The sequence below is a fragment of the Aspergillus luchuensis genome, chromosome 3, assembly GCF_016861625.1.
Source record: "Aspergillus luchuensis IFO 4308 DNA, chromosome 3, nearly complete sequence".
Taxonomy (NCBI): domain Eukaryota; kingdom Fungi; phylum Ascomycota; class Eurotiomycetes; order Eurotiales; family Aspergillaceae; genus Aspergillus; species Aspergillus luchuensis.
This window is the reverse complement of record NC_054851.1, coordinates 4,243,584-4,259,603: the sequence shown is the minus strand read 5'-3', so window position 1 is coordinate 4,259,603 and position 16,020 is coordinate 4,243,584. Positions and strand designations below refer to the sequence as shown.

At 51.2% G+C, this 16,020-nt stretch overlaps 7 protein-coding genes across 7 annotated transcripts; 6 read left to right on the top strand and 1 right to left on the bottom strand.

The window, feature by feature from the left end:
* Positions 1-2,000: 2,000 nt before the first annotated feature.
* AKAW2_31430A (uncharacterized protein) lies at positions 2,001-3,321 on the top strand (the record flags this gene model as incomplete). Its single annotated transcript, XM_041688054.1, has 2 exons — positions 2,001-2,597; positions 2,656-3,321. The coding sequence occupies 2 exons, from the start codon at positions 2,001-2,003 to the stop codon at positions 3,319-3,321; spliced, it is 1,263 nt and encodes a 420-aa protein (XP_041541877.1).
* Positions 3,322-4,158: 837 nt separating this feature from the next.
* On the top strand, positions 4,159-5,091 carry AKAW2_31429A (FMN-binding negative transcriptional regulator; the record flags this gene model as incomplete). Its single annotated transcript, XM_041688053.1, has 2 exons — positions 4,159-4,935; positions 5,053-5,091. The coding sequence occupies 2 exons, from the start codon at positions 4,159-4,161 to the stop codon at positions 5,089-5,091; spliced, it is 816 nt and encodes a 271-aa protein (XP_041541876.1).
* Positions 5,092-7,802: 2,711 nt separating this feature from the next.
* AKAW2_31428A (pepsin-like aspartic protease) lies at positions 7,803-9,303 on the top strand (the record flags this gene model as incomplete). The annotated part of the gene is made up of 3 exons (XM_041688052.1): positions 7,803-7,973; positions 8,036-8,345; positions 8,408-9,303. The coding sequence occupies 3 exons, from the start codon at positions 7,803-7,805 to the stop codon at positions 9,301-9,303; spliced, it is 1,377 nt and encodes a 458-aa protein (XP_041541875.1).
* An 802-nt stretch (positions 9,304-10,105) lies between these two features.
* On the top strand, positions 10,106-11,020 carry AKAW2_31427A (uncharacterized protein; the record flags this gene model as incomplete). The annotated part of the gene is made up of 2 exons (XM_041688051.1): positions 10,106-10,623; positions 10,690-11,020. The coding sequence occupies 2 exons, from the start codon at positions 10,106-10,108 to the stop codon at positions 11,018-11,020; spliced, it is 849 nt and encodes a 282-aa protein (XP_041541874.1).
* Positions 11,021-11,954: 934 nt separating this feature from the next.
* AKAW2_31426A (uncharacterized protein) lies at positions 11,955-12,305 on the top strand (the record flags this gene model as incomplete). The annotated part of the gene is made up of 2 exons (XM_041688050.1): positions 11,955-12,117; positions 12,166-12,305. The coding sequence occupies 2 exons, from the start codon at positions 11,955-11,957 to the stop codon at positions 12,303-12,305; spliced, it is 303 nt and encodes a 100-aa protein (XP_041541873.1).
* A 148-nt stretch (positions 12,306-12,453) lies between these two features.
* Positions 12,454-13,725, top strand: AKAW2_31425A (histidine phosphatase family protein; the record flags this gene model as incomplete). Its single annotated transcript, XM_041688049.1, has 1 exon — positions 12,454-13,725. The coding sequence occupies one exon, from the start codon at positions 12,454-12,456 to the stop codon at positions 13,723-13,725; it is 1,272 nt and encodes a 423-aa protein (XP_041541872.1).
* Positions 13,726-13,871: 146 nt separating this feature from the next.
* On the bottom strand, positions 13,872-15,699 carry AKAW2_31424S (LLM class flavin-dependent oxidoreductase; the record flags this gene model as incomplete). The annotated part of the gene is made up of 7 exons (XM_041688048.1): positions 13,872-14,099; positions 14,148-14,325; positions 14,380-14,936; positions 15,002-15,061; positions 15,112-15,124; positions 15,180-15,585; positions 15,633-15,699. 7 exons carry the CDS (start codon positions 15,697-15,699, stop codon positions 13,872-13,874), a joined length of 1,509 nt encoding a protein of 502 aa, XP_041541871.1.
* Positions 15,700-16,020: the final 321 nt, after the last annotated feature.

Sequence of the window (16,020 nt, the reverse complement as noted above, 5' to 3'; positions counted from 1 at the left end):
GTCTAAATCTCTTCGCTGTGCCGCGCCATCTCTATATGACACTGACTCGGCACACCCAATCAAGTTATACTACTGAACTCATTACACAGGACATGCACTTAGCCGAGTAGCGTCCACACAGATTGCAGCCAATGCCAAAGATACCATTTGTCGAGAGAGGAGTGTTGGACCACTACAATGGGACCAGGTGGATGTCACTGTGCGGTTTTCTTTTCCAGCTGCGCGCTCCACGAGTGATAGGGCTGAAGAACAGTGTCACCGTGAACAGACTCAGAACTAGCGAAGGTTTTAGAAGGCTAAAAAGGACGCACACCTGACGCACAGAAAAGGATCATCGTGTTTTCCACGAATCTACGGCATACGGCAAGTCCTCCGTATCTAGTCCGGCCCGCGAAATCCGTAACCATGGATCAAGGGCCGTGTCTGACTCTAGTCATCCACCCCCCTGGAGATCCAATCTCCACCAGCTTAGATTGATCCTCCTTCTTAAAGAGGCAAACCGAAGGCAGACCGTGCTTCGAAAGGTTCGAAGCTTCTTTATCCTCCCGCCTTCTAACCGTGGCGCGTCGCGAGGTGATCACCCTAATCATCCCTTTTTCTCTTACCGGGACTCCGCACCATGGACCGACCCAACCCGATAGTGGTTGCGATAAGGACAGGATTGCAATTTGTAGATCAACGAGCACAGGAGCTATTTAGAAACCATCATCGTTGGTGCCTGCGATAGCGCACAACAAGTGCCACCTTGAGTGCCACTCATAAACGTGGCCGGAGGCGGAGATTTTTCTACCTGCGCCCGTTTATCGCCACCACAGCCAAGCGCAACACGGGCAACGTAGCTTTCCGACATTGTCAACAGAGTTTCTTGTCAATGTTATTCTTATTCAACTCCTGGCCCGATACGAGGATCAACACAAGGAACCAAGCAAGACGCGATGAAAAAAAAAAAAAAAAAAAAAAAAAAAAAAAAAAAAGTCTGGAACCAGGGACAGGTCCGGGGATACCCGACCCATGAAGTAAAAAGTAGCAAAAGTAAAAAAGTACTCCGTACTCCTTCCCAGCTGGGTTTCTCGCCTTTTCTTCCATGGCCGAGGATGAAACCCGGAGCCACTTTCTGACTCGCTTGCCGGCTTCCGACTGGCGTTGGTCGCCCCACGTGGGCCTGGCAGGAGGATTACTATTATTCTATATTATTCTGGTCTTATTTTGCATAAGCCCACACACTAGACAAGGTCAACGAACAAAGAAAATAAATGAGAAAAAGTCAAAAAGGCAAAAAGTACGGAGCGACGTGAACCCTGAGCCTTTGCCAAGACAGCTACTGAGATAGCGTCTTTTTTTCTAAGGCAGCGAGTGATTCTGATGCCGAGAAATCGAAACCATCACCACTTGTAGTTGTCTGATGCCCTCGACATAGCTCACGATGGTCCAGTAGCCCCAACCCGAGGCCCCAGCAAGCAGCAGTAGTGATTGTCAACCGGCCGATAGGGATTTTCATGCCAATAACAAGCTTCGGTGGCGTTTCTAGGGTTTTCCTCTAGCGCTAGAACCATTGGGACCATCGCATGGAGGTCGCATTCTGAGCCGTCTCCAGGGGGACTATTGCCCTCTTATAAAGCTTGGTTGAGACTAGAGAGACCCCGTTCGCTGCGGAGGTTCAGATGGACAGCTAAAGGAGCCAAGCTCGCTCCCAAAACCTCCCAGGTGGAGATGGGACCCCCCAGTCGTCACGGAAGATGATAACTCCTTTCGGCACATGCCCGAACCCGCCCCGGTAATTGCAGTGAGTCGTTTCCGTAAAATCCGTCGAATCCACGGTACCCTCGATCGACACTTGACGCGACGTTCCTAATTGGACTTAGAGCGGGTGAGGGCTCCTGGCCACGCTGCCTGCTAGGACCAACCCCAGGGGGTGGAAGGACACAGCGGTTATATAGGTCAAATGCCGTCGGTGGAAAGGAAGCCTGAAACAATTCCACCCCCGGTCACCTTTCCCCATCATGCTGTCCCTGGCGATCCAGTCCTTACTGTACGAGGCAGACGCCCATGCGGCTAATCCGGCCCTGCAGCGTCGCTCGTCCTCGTCGAGTACCCAGGGCGAGGCTGTTATGAGCCCACTGCCGAGTTTGCAGACCAAGGGCTTGATTGTTATCTCAGCGCTGGCCACCGTCTCACTCATTTGTACTCTTTCCTTGTTGACTTTCTTTACCTATCGTTTTATTTTCTGGAAACGCCACTACAAACGTTACATCGGTTACAACCAATATGTCGTGCTCATGTTCAACCTCATTCTGGCTGACTTCATCCAAAGTCTGGGCTTTATCATCAGTCTGCGATGGATCCAGACCAACTCGGTGACGGCCGCAGACCCTGCATGCTTCTTGCAGGGCATCTGGCTGCAGATTGGTGATCCCATGAGTGGTCTGTTCGTGCTCGCCATTGCTGCGCACACTTTCATGCACGTCACCTTGGGCTACCAGATCTCACACCGTCTTTTTGTTTCCATCATTTGTGGGCTCTGGCTCTTTGGGGTTATAACGACTGTCATTCCGATCGCAGCACACGGTCGGTACGTCTGGTATCCGGCTGTAGCCTGGGTAAGTTGATCTTCTCTTTACAATATTTCGGTAAGTCACTAACGTTCTTTTACTCCAGTGCTGGATGACCCCCAAGTACGAGTCGATGCGTCTGTGGACTCACTACTTTTGGATTTTCGCCTCGGAGTTCTTCACCGTCGTCCTCTACGCGATCATGTTCCTTCAACTGCGCAAGAGGATCGCCGAGTCAGCCATCCTGGGCGAGCACAACTCCGAAAGTCTGACCCGACTCAAGCGTGTCATTTTCCACATGGCGTTATATCCCGTTGTGTATATCTGCCTTACCTTACCTCTTGCCGCAGGTCGAATGGCTTCTGCCAGTGGCCATTCCCCCAGCGTTCTCTACTTCTGCTTTGCTGGATCCTTCATGACTCTGTGTGGCTTCTGTGATTCCCTCATGTACACACTGAGTCGCCGCAGCGTGGTGCTGGAGCCCGAAGCCAGGATCCATGGCAGCAGCAACAAATACTCCAGCCGACCGAACAAATCGTCGGTCGCACACCACTATGGCAACAGTATCGATGGCAAGGGACCGACCAACACCACGATTGCGCGCGGCCGCAGCGATTCCACCGAGGAGATGATCGGCAAGGATGGGTTGGAGCTGGCCCCGATGGGAGTGGTGCTGCAGCACACGACGATCGAGGTCACCCATGAGGCGGCCTATGACTCTGCATCAAGCAATCTAAGTGGCCAACGCGAGCGAAGCAGCATCTACCATTAGACTCCTAAGCTGCCCTGATGATTCTATACCTTCTATTTGAGATTACCGGCCGAACACCGTGGCCGGTTTATAAGATTTTAATCCAGTCGCATTGCCATCCTACTACTCGACCAGTTGAGAAACTGTGTTCTCATTCCTTTGCATTTGCGACAATCCCATCTCGCGACAGATATGCGAGCATCGCGCGCCCGCAAGCAATCGTCGCTGACCGATTTGCGACCGACGCGGGCATTGCCTGAAGGTCCCTCCGTACACATTAGAGGACCGAAACCCTCACTGGGTTAGCGACGACCCAGCTCCGCCACTAGTAGCTGGCGCGGTCATACCACATGCGCCGCGAAACACATCGGAGTTTATTCGAAAGCAAAGCCCATGGCGATAAAATGCCACTTACAATGGGCAATTCTTTTTTTCCAACTCCTAACCGATAACCCAAGCCAGACAGGCTTTGCAATGCTTTGACCTGCGCTGGCCACGCAATGAATGAGAATGGCCCCCTTGCTAATAATCCTCGGGGATAATGATTTTGGCGGAGGACAACAACATCTGCCATCTACACTTCACTGTACATATTTCCTTACTGTCATGATACAAGTACAAACGAATGTAAACAAAAAGAATTACCACAATGATGCTGTACCATACATCATAGACTCGGAACATAGCCGACAAGCCAATAGGAATGAACCCCATAATTGAGTTGTCCCAAACCCCGCACGGGGGACAAGATCTAAGGTTATCTGCATCTTGTTCCCCCTTGCTTCCAGCCCGATTGCACCTCTCATCTATCTATCTCTACCCTACTCCCAGTTATACATATGCATACATACAGCCATCATGTACATGAAAGAAATCTACACCGACTCCACCCCCTCAACCCTCCACACCTTCATCCAACAAAACCCTCTCGGCGTACTCACCACCGCCATTCCCTCCCCTCTACACCCGTTACTCCAATCCACCCACATCCCCTGGGTTCTCGACATCCCTCCTCCCACCACCACCACTGATGATACCAACAACAAGATCAAACTCCGCGGCCACATCGCCCGCGCCAATCCCCAATGCGCCGCCATCCTCGACTCCCTAGCCACCCAATCTGAGGCCATCCTCCCCACCGAAGTCCTCATCCTCTTTACCTCCCCTTACCACAGCTACATCACCCCGCACTTCTACACCACCACCAAGCCCCAGACCGGCAAAGTCGCCCCAACATGGAACTACGCCGCCGTGCAAGTCTACGGCCGCGTGCGGATCTATAATCCCCGTTCGGAAGGGGAAGGGGGTCAACAGGCCTCGATGTTTCTGAATAAACAGCTTCGTGATCTCTCGGCGCATTGTGAGGGGAATATCATGGGGTATACAACCACCAGCACTAGTGATACTCATAACAACCCGGAGGAGAAATCATGCCCACGAGCATGGACCGTCGACGAAGCGCCAGAAGCATACATCAACATCCTGAAGAAGAACATCGTCGGTATCGAAGTGACAGTGGAGCGCATGGAGGGGAAGTTCAAGATGAGCCAGGAACGAGGGGAAGGGGATCGGGAAGGGATACTGAGGGGTTTGGATGGGATGGGAGGGGATGTTGCGAGGGGAGTGGCGGGGATGGTGAGAAGTTATGCCCCAGGAGATAGATAGAAAGTAGGTGTGGAATATGAGGGGTAAGTTGGGGGAGGAAATACATCAACGGCAAGATGGCCGAGCGGTCTAAGGCGCTAGGGTCAGGTGTATCTGATCAGACATGTTCCTTCGGAGCATTCCTAGTCTCGAAAGGGGCGTGGGTTCGAATCCCACTCTTGTCATATCTTTTTGTATTTTGTTTTTTCTTTTTCACACCTCCCTTGTATGAATCCGTAGAGTTAGAAGGAGAATAGATTTTATAAATCGTGTTTTTTTTTTTTTTTTTTTTTTTTTTTTTTTTTTTCGCTTGGTTTTGATGTCGTTGGCCTTCTTAATTGGCGATGTCTTCTGTATCATCGCTGGCGAGACTACAAGATATTTATTACCGATAATTCGTACTCGACTCAACCACCCACATTTACACTTTAGAGATCAGGACTAACCACATACGCCCTCTAACATTCATTTTCCTTGCATCGTCATCCTCGAAAGCAGGAGAGATCAAATACTGCTACCCCGAGACCCATATGGTCCCTATTGTCACCGGGCAAGTTTCAACCCGAGAATCCCCAACAACGTCGGTATAGGAACAGCATCACACCGGGCGCTGTATCCTAGAGAAAATACAATAGCCCATATGCTGTCATAAAAAACCAGGTACACTGGTGTTGGCTGCTTCGAACCCCACTGTGGCTTACATGGCATGCTTGGAAAGAGTGCATTATCATTTCCCCACTAGAGCTGCATATATCATGTTGCGGCTTTCCGACGGAGCTGTACAATTTATCACCAAGTTAAATGATTGTTACTAAAGTAGACTAGACCGGCCACTAGCATACCTAGCACTATCGCGAATCATTATATGAATATGACAGATTGGTTTGGCATTTACCAGGAGGGTGGCAGTAATGTCTCGTACACTGATCAAGGAAGTTTTCGACATCGAAATCACACAGAGTCCGACCCCTCTGAGCAGCCACTGTCTGGGATCATCGTGAATGCAATCGACACTCTGCCAAGCTCATCGCCCCCTCGTAGACAGTTTCCTCTCCCACGACATCTCCCGCATCGCCTTAACAAGCTTCGTATATTGAAGGAACGATAGTCGACACTAAAGTCATCTGCTCGTCTAGTTGTCTAGGTATACTGCTCTGCGTCATATCAGTGACTCATATCCGACTGTTGCCTCAGCCTAATTTTGAGCTCGAGCCACCAGGGATCTAAAGTCAGGGCTAACGACTGAAGCGCTCACGGCCGATACGGAGTCCGTCGGCACAATGAACCGAACCAGAGTGATAGATAGCTTCATCTAAAGGATAACCGGATTAGGCAGCTGTAGTAGTGAAAATGAACTATCGTGGATAAGAGAAATGAGAGTATGAGGCGGTTTGTCACTAGCTTGGGTTCTCAATAATAGGAAAATCAGCGGACGGGTGGACTGAGCGCTGGGTGGACTGAATTGGTTAGGGAATTTATCGAGATTGGAGAGTGAGATATAGTGGACCCTGATTTGACTTCTCTCGTAAGGTGAGAATGGCATTTAGAGTTATCGCACTTCTGCTTTTTTTCCGAGTTTGAGTAGTTACTTTCTATTTGTAGAGATCGATTGCTAGGATTGGGTGCCCTGCATCACATCTCCCGGTTGTTCGAGTCCGTCTTAAGGTCAAATAAGAAGTCCAGTAAACTCCAATTACCCCTTTCACCACGAGCACGATAGTAAAAATCTGCTTATGATAACGGCAGAATTAGCCCCTCGATCCACCTTATACGAAGTGGATATAGCAGTTCACGGCCAGGGTGCGAATCAGGGTCTTGCCAAGAGCTCTTCGATCTCTAGGCGAACGGGCCGATAACCACGAAGGAGGCGCTATTGCCAGGGATTAAATTGCATTGTGCTGTGTCAAGGCCCGTTGAACAAGGCTGTGAAACCTTCCAGGACCGACAAACTCAAATGGCCAAATGCTAAACCTTTAATAGCAACTGTCTTATGTTTGTTCCAGTCGAAGGACGGCTAGTTAGCTAACATTAACCGTGACGGCTTATTAACAAACTCCATCGACCGCAATGATTGCAGGCGTGGAAAGGCGCGGATGACACCATGTCATTGGATAGGGGAGCAAGTCCGCGGTGACTAATGAGGGCAAGATTTAGCGCCGGTCGAAGAATCGGGTGTCTCCGCCTGCATCCGAGCGATGCGAAGCCACGCCATCCCACGTTGGGGTGTCGTCACTGCTGGGTTTGCAAATGGTGAACGGCATGCAGTTGTCATCTCAATAGCAAAATGGCTAGTTATGATGTTCATGTTGTAGTTAGTCAAGATGCCATGTCAGAGGCCATGCTTTTGCCAAGAGTCATCATTTCCGGTATGACCGACGGAGTAAACCCCCGTCTAATCCACTAGTTCGAGGGAGGGAATAGTCTCGCAGTTCTTCTTCTTCCTCCTCGGGGTGGCGGATAGAACAGTTCTTCATTTGATGGTTGCCTGCCAACGACCCACTTGTCTAAGTTTCCCCCTTATGGGATTCGTTGGTTGCCAGACAAGAGCCTCTTCACAGCCCAGCGCTTGTCAGCAAAAAAGCAACAGCCCCAGGGTCTGAAGGCTGACATTGGAGCGGGTCTCTGGCGCTGGATGGCTTTCTGTTAAAAACTCAGGAACAGGCCAAGACGAAGCGACCGCGCAAGGCTGAGCACTTCTCCGACTTCCCCGTGCCCCTCCCTGCGCCTCCCATGGGCAACTTTTTTTATCCAGATCCATCGTTTCTGCACCGACCATATAAGACGCTCCGCTCCCCCAACTTCCCCCCGACAGGTTCGCCCCCAAATTACGTGAGAAGGGAAATCATCACAGCACCACCATGAAGAGCACCACCCTTCTCTCTCTGGCCTGGGCCGCCCAGTCCGCCTATTCCCTCTCTATCCATGAGCGCGATGAACCATCTACGCTTCAGTTCAATTTTGAACGTCGTCAGATCGCCGACCGGTCCCGCCGGAAGCGATCGACGGCTTCAGCCGACCTTGTTAACCTGGTATGTTGACATCCCGAGTCCGAATCAGGGGAATTGTGACGGTCGCTAATGCACGTCTCTAGGCGACGAATCTTGGCTACACGATGAACCTCACCCTCGGCACTCCCGGCCAGGAAGTCAGTGTGACGTTGGACACCGGCAGCAGCGATCTCTGGGTCAATGGCGCCAACGCGTCCGCCTGCCCCTGTACCGATTACGGCTCCTACAACTCGAGCGAATCTTCCACCTACACCTTCGTGAACGATGACTTTTATATCGAGTATGTCGACGGCAGCGAAGCCACGGGCGACTATGTCAACGATACCCTGAAGTTTTCGAATGTCACTCTGACGAACTTTCAATTTGCCGTCGCATATGACGGCGACTCCGAGGGTAGGTTCCCACTGTATACTCACCAGTTTGTTTCCACAATTTGCTAACTGCTTTTCATGTAGAGGGAGTCCTCGGTATTGGATACGCCTCCAATGAAGCCAGCGATTCGAGCTACGGTGGTGGTGGTGAATACACCAACTTCCCCGAAGCCCTCGTCGATCAAGGCGTGATCAACTGGCCGGCCTACAGTCTTTGGCTGGATGATCTCGACGAAGGCAAAGGCACCATCCTGTTCGGCGGAGTCAACACCGCCAAGTACTACGGCAGCCTGCAGACCCTGCCTATCGTCTCCATCGAGGACATGTACATCGAGTTCGCTGTCAACCTGACGGCCGTGCACCTCGAGAAGAACGGCAACCCCGTCTCGGTCAACAACAGCGCCACACAGTTCCCCATCCCCGCCGTGCTGGATAGCGGCACTGCCCTGACCTACCTCCCGACCTCCGCCGCAGCCAGCATCTACGACGCCGTCGGTGCCACCTACATGAGCGAGTATGGTTACGGAGTAATCGAGTGCTCCGTCAAGGACGATGACTTCACCTTCCTCTTCGACTTTGGATCCTTCAACATGAGCGTTGACATCAGCGAGATGATCCTCGAGGCCAGTTCCGACATGACCGACATGAACATCTGTACGTTCGGACTGTCAGTGATCGAAAATGAGGCCCTTCTCGGCGACACTTTCCTGCGCAGCGCATACGTTGTCTATGATCTCGGCAACAACGAGATTTCCCTGGCCAAGGCCAACTTCGACCCCGGCGAGGACCATGTCCTGGAAATCGGCACGGGATCCGATGCCGTGCCCAAGGCGACGGGAGCGACGGAACCGGCCGCCACGTCGACGGGCTCGACGGGCTCGAGCGACAAGTCGGACAAGGAGAGTTCGGCTACAGTGCCGCGCAGCCAGATTGCCTCGCTGGTGGCGGGAGTCGTGGTTGGCGTTTTCTTGGTTCTGTAAATATAGAGATTTTACGTTGCATCTTGATGATATACCATAGACCTTCCTAATTTTGCCCCTCACTTCATGGAATGTTTTTCTGTTTCTAGCTTGATATCCCGTTGTTTGATGCTCAGTTGAATGAAACTCGGAATGCAAGATCTGATCGAATAGTTTGTTTCACTGCCGCGTGGCTGGTCCGATCGGCACGAAGCCAGTTAAAAGAGCCAATCATACTTTGTGATGATCTGTCAACCCCCTTGCTACTATAATTATCATATTATGCCGGTGTGACCTATCTCATTGGGCTGTACCCACACCGTTGATGTCGCCCGCGACCGGGGAGTCGGTAGCCTACCAAGATCAGAACGGCTTTCTTGAACTTTTGCCGTACTTTCTTATATGGGATGTGGCTGTAACGAGTCAGTTTCAGTCTCTGGTTACAGGATTGAGTATCTTTATGATCAGTGCATGCTATTCGGATGATGACGTAGTGTAAACGTTGGTAGGGCGTTTAAGGTTTTGTGCCTGTCAACCTCACCAATCTTATCCGACTATCATTTCGAACCTGAAGACCCCCCTCCTCTGGCAGTGTTTCCTTCGTCAATCAGAAAGTTCGGCATTAACGGGCTTGTTGTAGACGGTCGGGAGCAATCTATTGTTCATCACCAGGATTGCATTAAGGAGATCCTACTCGAATGAAAGGAAACAAACTCACGCAGAACCTGGATGGGGCGAAATGAAGCAACACCGAGCACAGATAAGAATCTGATATATCTTCATCCCAACCTTATCCCGACCAGTCTTCTCTTCGACAGTCACCATGTCTTTCCTCCCCCGCCTCCACCTCTTCGAGATCGCCGACCAGCCATGGTGTCCCCACAAGGCGATCGAATATGCCCAGCTATGCCTAACCCACTGCTGGAATTTGCGCCTACCGCCAGTCGCTAAGGTCTCTTCAGCCGTGGTTGCCTGCGAAGTCCTTGCAGATAACTTCCCCGACCTCTCGTCCTTCACGTTTGTCGATCTGGGCTCGGGCGCCGGTGGCCCATCCGCCACCTTTGAGAGACTTCTCAACGCCCGCCTGCGGGCTCAGCACCTCCCTCCAGCCCAGTTCCTGCTGACCGACCTCAATCCTCACCCTCGCGAATGGGCTGCTCTCACCAAACAGCAAAAAAGTATCTCATACATCTCTGAACCAGTCGATGCGTCAAAATGTGGTCGATTGGTCCCACAAAACCGGAAGGAATGCCGAATGTTCAACGTAGCTTTCCATCATTTCGACGACCCGCTTGCTGTACCCATGTTGCGGAGTGCGATTGAGTCGGCTGATGCATTCATGTATGTCATTAACCCCATACCTATGTCTTCAGATCGAGTATCAACTATACTAACAAAGATAATCAGTATTTTCGAACTCACCGCACGCGATCTCAGCTCGATGCTAATATTACCAGGCCTGATACTGATCGCATGTCAATACACCCTGCTGCGATTCTGGCGGTCGCCCTTACATTTGATTTTCACATTTGTGTTGCCTTTGGCACCTCTGCTGATGGTTTTTGATGGCTTTGTGTCTATCATGCGCTGTCGGACTTCGGATGAACTCCACGATCTGGTCAGACGGACGGATGCACCTGGTTTGGAGAACTGGGAGTTTCGGTCGGGGAAGTCGCCGGTTATGTATCCGACTACGAATGTGCATTGGTTTATGGGGGTGAAGAAGACGGCGAAGTAATTTTGCTGAGAGGCAGTCTGTCTTGAGTCAAGATTAGTTCGGTGCTATGTAGTGGGCTGATACTATTCTAGACATCAACATATTCGTACATTGACAGAAGTCGTATGCTAGGTAAAAATTAATAAGATGACGAGATGAAATGATGATTATAGGAATCCTTGCAAATATACTGCGGATTTCCTTTTCTAAAGTGCACAGTGTACTTATTCCGTCATTGTCAACATCTGGTACGCTATATAGGACCCAAGCCGCGTCGGCTCAGGAATTAGCTGCCATGGCCCATTGTTATGCTTTAATGCAAATGTCAACCATAGAACGGACGTCGACCAGGTCCCGACATGGCGGCACTTTGTGATCGAAGAGATGATGTGGCTCTGAAGGTATACATGTCTAGTGCAAGTTAGGCCACTCAACAGCCGATGCCGAGGCCCTAAAACCTACTAGCAGATAGTGGGAAGATAACCACCACTCGGTAAGCCCACGTGCTTTTCCTGCTTGCCGATGAGAACTTAGAACGTTCGAACGTCAGGAGATTTATCTTACAAAGGCTGAGTGGCTGACGCAGCCAAATGCAAGGACCCGGGAAAAGGATCGCATTCAGCCTGGGGTACGACTCGCGTCTCCACACCCCATGTAAGCGAAATGATGGCTGCAGCCGAGACATGACAGATGCCCTATCTTGTGGTGCCGTGGCTTTTTTGAATCAGGGAGATGCCCACGTGCATCGATACTCTGCAGCTGCTGGTACAACCCAACGGTATCTGAGCATGTCGTATACACAATAATGCACAACACAGTGATGGGCATGTATATGGCTTTGCATTTCTTTGCTTTCCCAAGAGCACGGAATGCCTACAAATTGGCATCGCACCCACCTCTTGCTGGTGTTATTACTGACTGAACGGTTTTTTGCCAATAAAGTGGGAGTATCAACATGCACCAGGCTTTCACTACCCTATCTATACTGGCAGTAGCCTCTTTAGCTGATGCTGCTGCCATTGAAGCCCGCTCACAGAGCTCAACTCCACTGACTCTCAATCCCTCATCTACCACAACCGGAGTTGATTGGTTTCAGACCACGCCCGAGAGCTACCAGGGTATGTGCTTAGTGGTTTTGCAGACTTGTGTTAAGCTAACTTCAAAAGGCACGACTGCAACCGGGGTTGCTCCCTTCTTAGCCGAGACAAATCCTGCTCCATTTGGACAAAAGACTCTGTCTCCCAACGACCCGCTGGAAACAAGCGAGCCGATCAAGGGGGCTGCTGGCCGCAATATATTCCATTAAATGGGCAACCTAAGGTACATATCTTAATGATGGATTCCCCATTGTTCTCGATATTAAGCCCGTTACTAACTCACACAGCCCTTACCATGTACCCGATGGCTTCGGAGTTGATGAATATCCTCTCCCGCAAGGATCTAACATCACCCAAATGCATATGATTCACCGCCATGGTTCTCGGTATCCTTCATCCTCAGAAGGTCTGGCCTCATGGGCCCAGAAAATCATCAATTCTACTGCTAGCGGTAACAACTTCACCGGCCCACTTTCTTTCCTGAACGATTGGGACTACGGACTGGGTCTAGAGATCCTCGTCCCCAAAGGCCGTCAGGAGCTCTATGACAGCGGCGTCCTAAACTTCTACAACTACGGTCACCTTTTTAATTCCAGCTCGGCCCATAAGCTCGTAGCGCGCACCACCACCCAGGACCGCATGCTCAAATCCGCAGAGAACTTCCTCGCAGGCTTCTTTGGCCTTGAATGGACAGAAAAGACTAACCTACTACCAATGATAGAAGGTGTTGGCTACAACAACTCCCTAATTGGGACCTACTCCTGCACCCGCGCATTAGAGTACATGGCCTACAATGCCACCACACCCCTATCAACGTGGAAGAATATCTATCTCAAAGAGCGCACCGAAGCACTCCACACTCTGACTGGATCTTATAACTGGACCACGACCGACAGCTACAACGCGCAGAGTATGTGCGCCTACGAGACCATCAGTTACGGCTACAGCCAGTTCTGCGAGCTTTTCACCTTTGAAGAATTCGAAAACTTCAACTACTCCTTCGATATTGAATTCTCCAACATGGTCGGATTTGCCTGTCCCGCAGGCCGCGCGCAGGGAATTGCCTGGGTAGAGGAATTTCTCGCCCGTGTGGAGGGTCACTTACTCCAGACTACAGGCACCAATGCCAACATGACCCTGGACACTAATTCTGTGACGTTCCCGACGGATCAGAATCTCTACCTTGACTTTTCACATGATGCGGGTATAGTCGCTGTTCTCACTGCGTTTGGATTCAGGCAGTTCGCCCAATACCTGCCTCCTACTGGACCTCCTCTATACCAGCAGTTCAAGGCTAGTAACATCGTTCCATTCGGTGGACGGACGAATATTGAGATCATTAGGACGCCTCATAAGGTGGCTGCTACGCGTCCTGCGGGTGATCAGACAAATGCCTATGTGGATGGCACCGGGGAAACGTTCTACGTTCACTTTTTGCAGAATCAGCGCACGCTCCCTCTGCATTCTAGCTTTGCGGAATGTGAGTATCGCGATGATGGTTGGTGCGAGCTGTCTACGTTCATGAATGTTCAGAAGAGGAGTCTGGAAAGGTCTCAGTTTGAGTATGCTTGTTTTGGTAATTGGACTGTGACTGAGTATGGGACTGTGACTGATGGTGTTCCGGTTTGACGCTGCATCTCGGATATCTATTATAGAGTGTGGAGCACAGACGCTAGTGTGGTATGGGCATTCAATATTTGTCGGAATATAAGAGATCCGAGATCTAGAGTAGCAGTACTTGCGTTATATAGTGGCATTACATCGTCTTGTACAGATCAGTTCTCAGGAACCGGATGATCCGCTGCTTCAACGCCCGCATGCCAGCGATATTTTGCAGCTGGATGATCAGCCGGCGGGCCGCTCTGCCCTTCCTTGCCGTAGATGTTTTCGCGGTACGTTCCCTTCTTGACAGTGTAGTCATCCCAGAAGAGGCCTCTCTTACGGAGTTCAGGGATCAGCAAGTCAATGATATCCTTGAAGGAGCCGGGTTTGATAGCATACGCCTGGATCTGTTAGCCAACTCCACTCTTTAGCCCTCTCCAGGAACATACCAGGTTGAACCCATCCACATCCGCCTCATTCACCCACCGTTCCATCTGATCCGCCACCTGCTGCGGCGTTCCCACCGGCGTCGCACCCAGCCCACCAACCGTGATATGTTGACCCACAGTAGCCTTCGTCCACTTCTCGACCTCCGGAGTCGCCTTGGACCAACCCTCAACGGCAGACCTATCACACAATCAGCACTTCTCCCACCCATCACCAAACACAAGAAGCTCCTACCGAATAGCATTACTCTCCACATGCCTCAACTCCTCATCTTCGCCATACCGATCGAGATCAATCCCCGTCCAGCCCCCAAACAGCGCCAACGCACCATCAATCGACCCAAGACTCCTGAAATACCTAAACTTCTCCCACGCCTCCTCCTCCGTCCTCCCAAGCACCGGACACAACAGCGCCAGGAACTTAATCCCCGCGGGATCCCGGCCAAACTGCGTCTTCGCCGTCTCCCGGATCTCCGCGATATTCTTCGCCACCACGGACGGACTATGTCCCGCCACGAAGATCGCCTCGGCATGCTGTGCCGCGAACGCCTTCCCGGCTTTGGATGTCCCCGCTTGGAGGATCACGGGTGTGCGTTGCGGACTGGGTTGGCAGATGTGGGGGCCGGGGACGGTGAAGTATTTGCCGGTATGGTTGATTTCGCGGACTCGGGTTGGGTCCGTGTAGATTCCGCGGGTGCGGTCCAGCACGACGGCGTCGGAGCGCCAGGAGGATTCCCATAATTTGTAGGTCACTTTGATGTATTCTTCGGCTTGGGCGTAGCGGTCGTCATGCTGTGGGTTGTTAGAATCAAGGGTGAGTTTTTGGTGGGTGAGTGAGGGAGGGGGGGTTAGGGTACCTGGGGTTGTTGGGTGTGGCCTAGGTTACGGGCTGCGGAGTCGAGGTAGCCCGTTACGATCTGGGTTGGTTAGTTTGGTGATTGTTATTAGTTGGTTGGGTGGTGCTTACGTTCCATCCTATCCTGGTTTTGATGTTAGTTTTGGTAAAGACGACGATGGCCGTGAAGAGTGACTTACCGTCCCTTAGTGAGATGATCAATAGTAGAGAGTCGACGCGCAAGATGATACGGCTGCTCATATGTCGTTGTGACTGTCACCCCGAAGCCGATATTTTGTGTCGCGGCCGCCATGGCAGGTACGACAGCTAATGGCTCGTTAACGGGCCATTGCGCGCCAGATACAATGGCTGGTTCGAGGTTGCGGGGGCCTTTGTACACGTCGTAGCCGCCTGGGGAGGTTACTATCCATGTATATTCTAGAGGTATTTGGGGATAAGAGCTACCTAGGACATCTGCGATGAAGATTCCGTGGAACTTGGCGGATTCTAGAAGCTTTGCGAGCTCAATCCAGTGGTCGATGTCGTTGAATCGGTGCGATTCGTCCTCTGGGTGTCGCCACAGTCCTGGGGACTGGTGGCCACTACCTGGGGTATGTTAGCGATTGAAGAAGAATAAATTTGGGGGTGCGTACACATTTCAACGAATGCATTGAGGATTAATTGTTTGCGGGGTCGAGATGTAGCGTTGTCGGTAGCCATTGTGCAGGGTAGATAGGTTAGGTTGGCGAGAGAGAGGTGCTGGCTTAGGCTTTTGGAACCGGCAAATGCTGAGTCTTCGATATGAACTATAAGAAAATAAGGCCAGTTAATTATCAAGATATCGTTCAGAGATCAACCGCGAATAAGTATGGACCATAAGTGTGCAATTCAGACCTCGCCGGAGGGGATGTTCAGTAGCATCACAGTGGGCCGGGATGACGTGATGGGGAGATGAGGGGTCGCCCATTAATGGGGAATCACATATCTAATACAGCCCCAAATAAGAGCAGGGATCATTATGAATCTCTTTATCTGGAATCT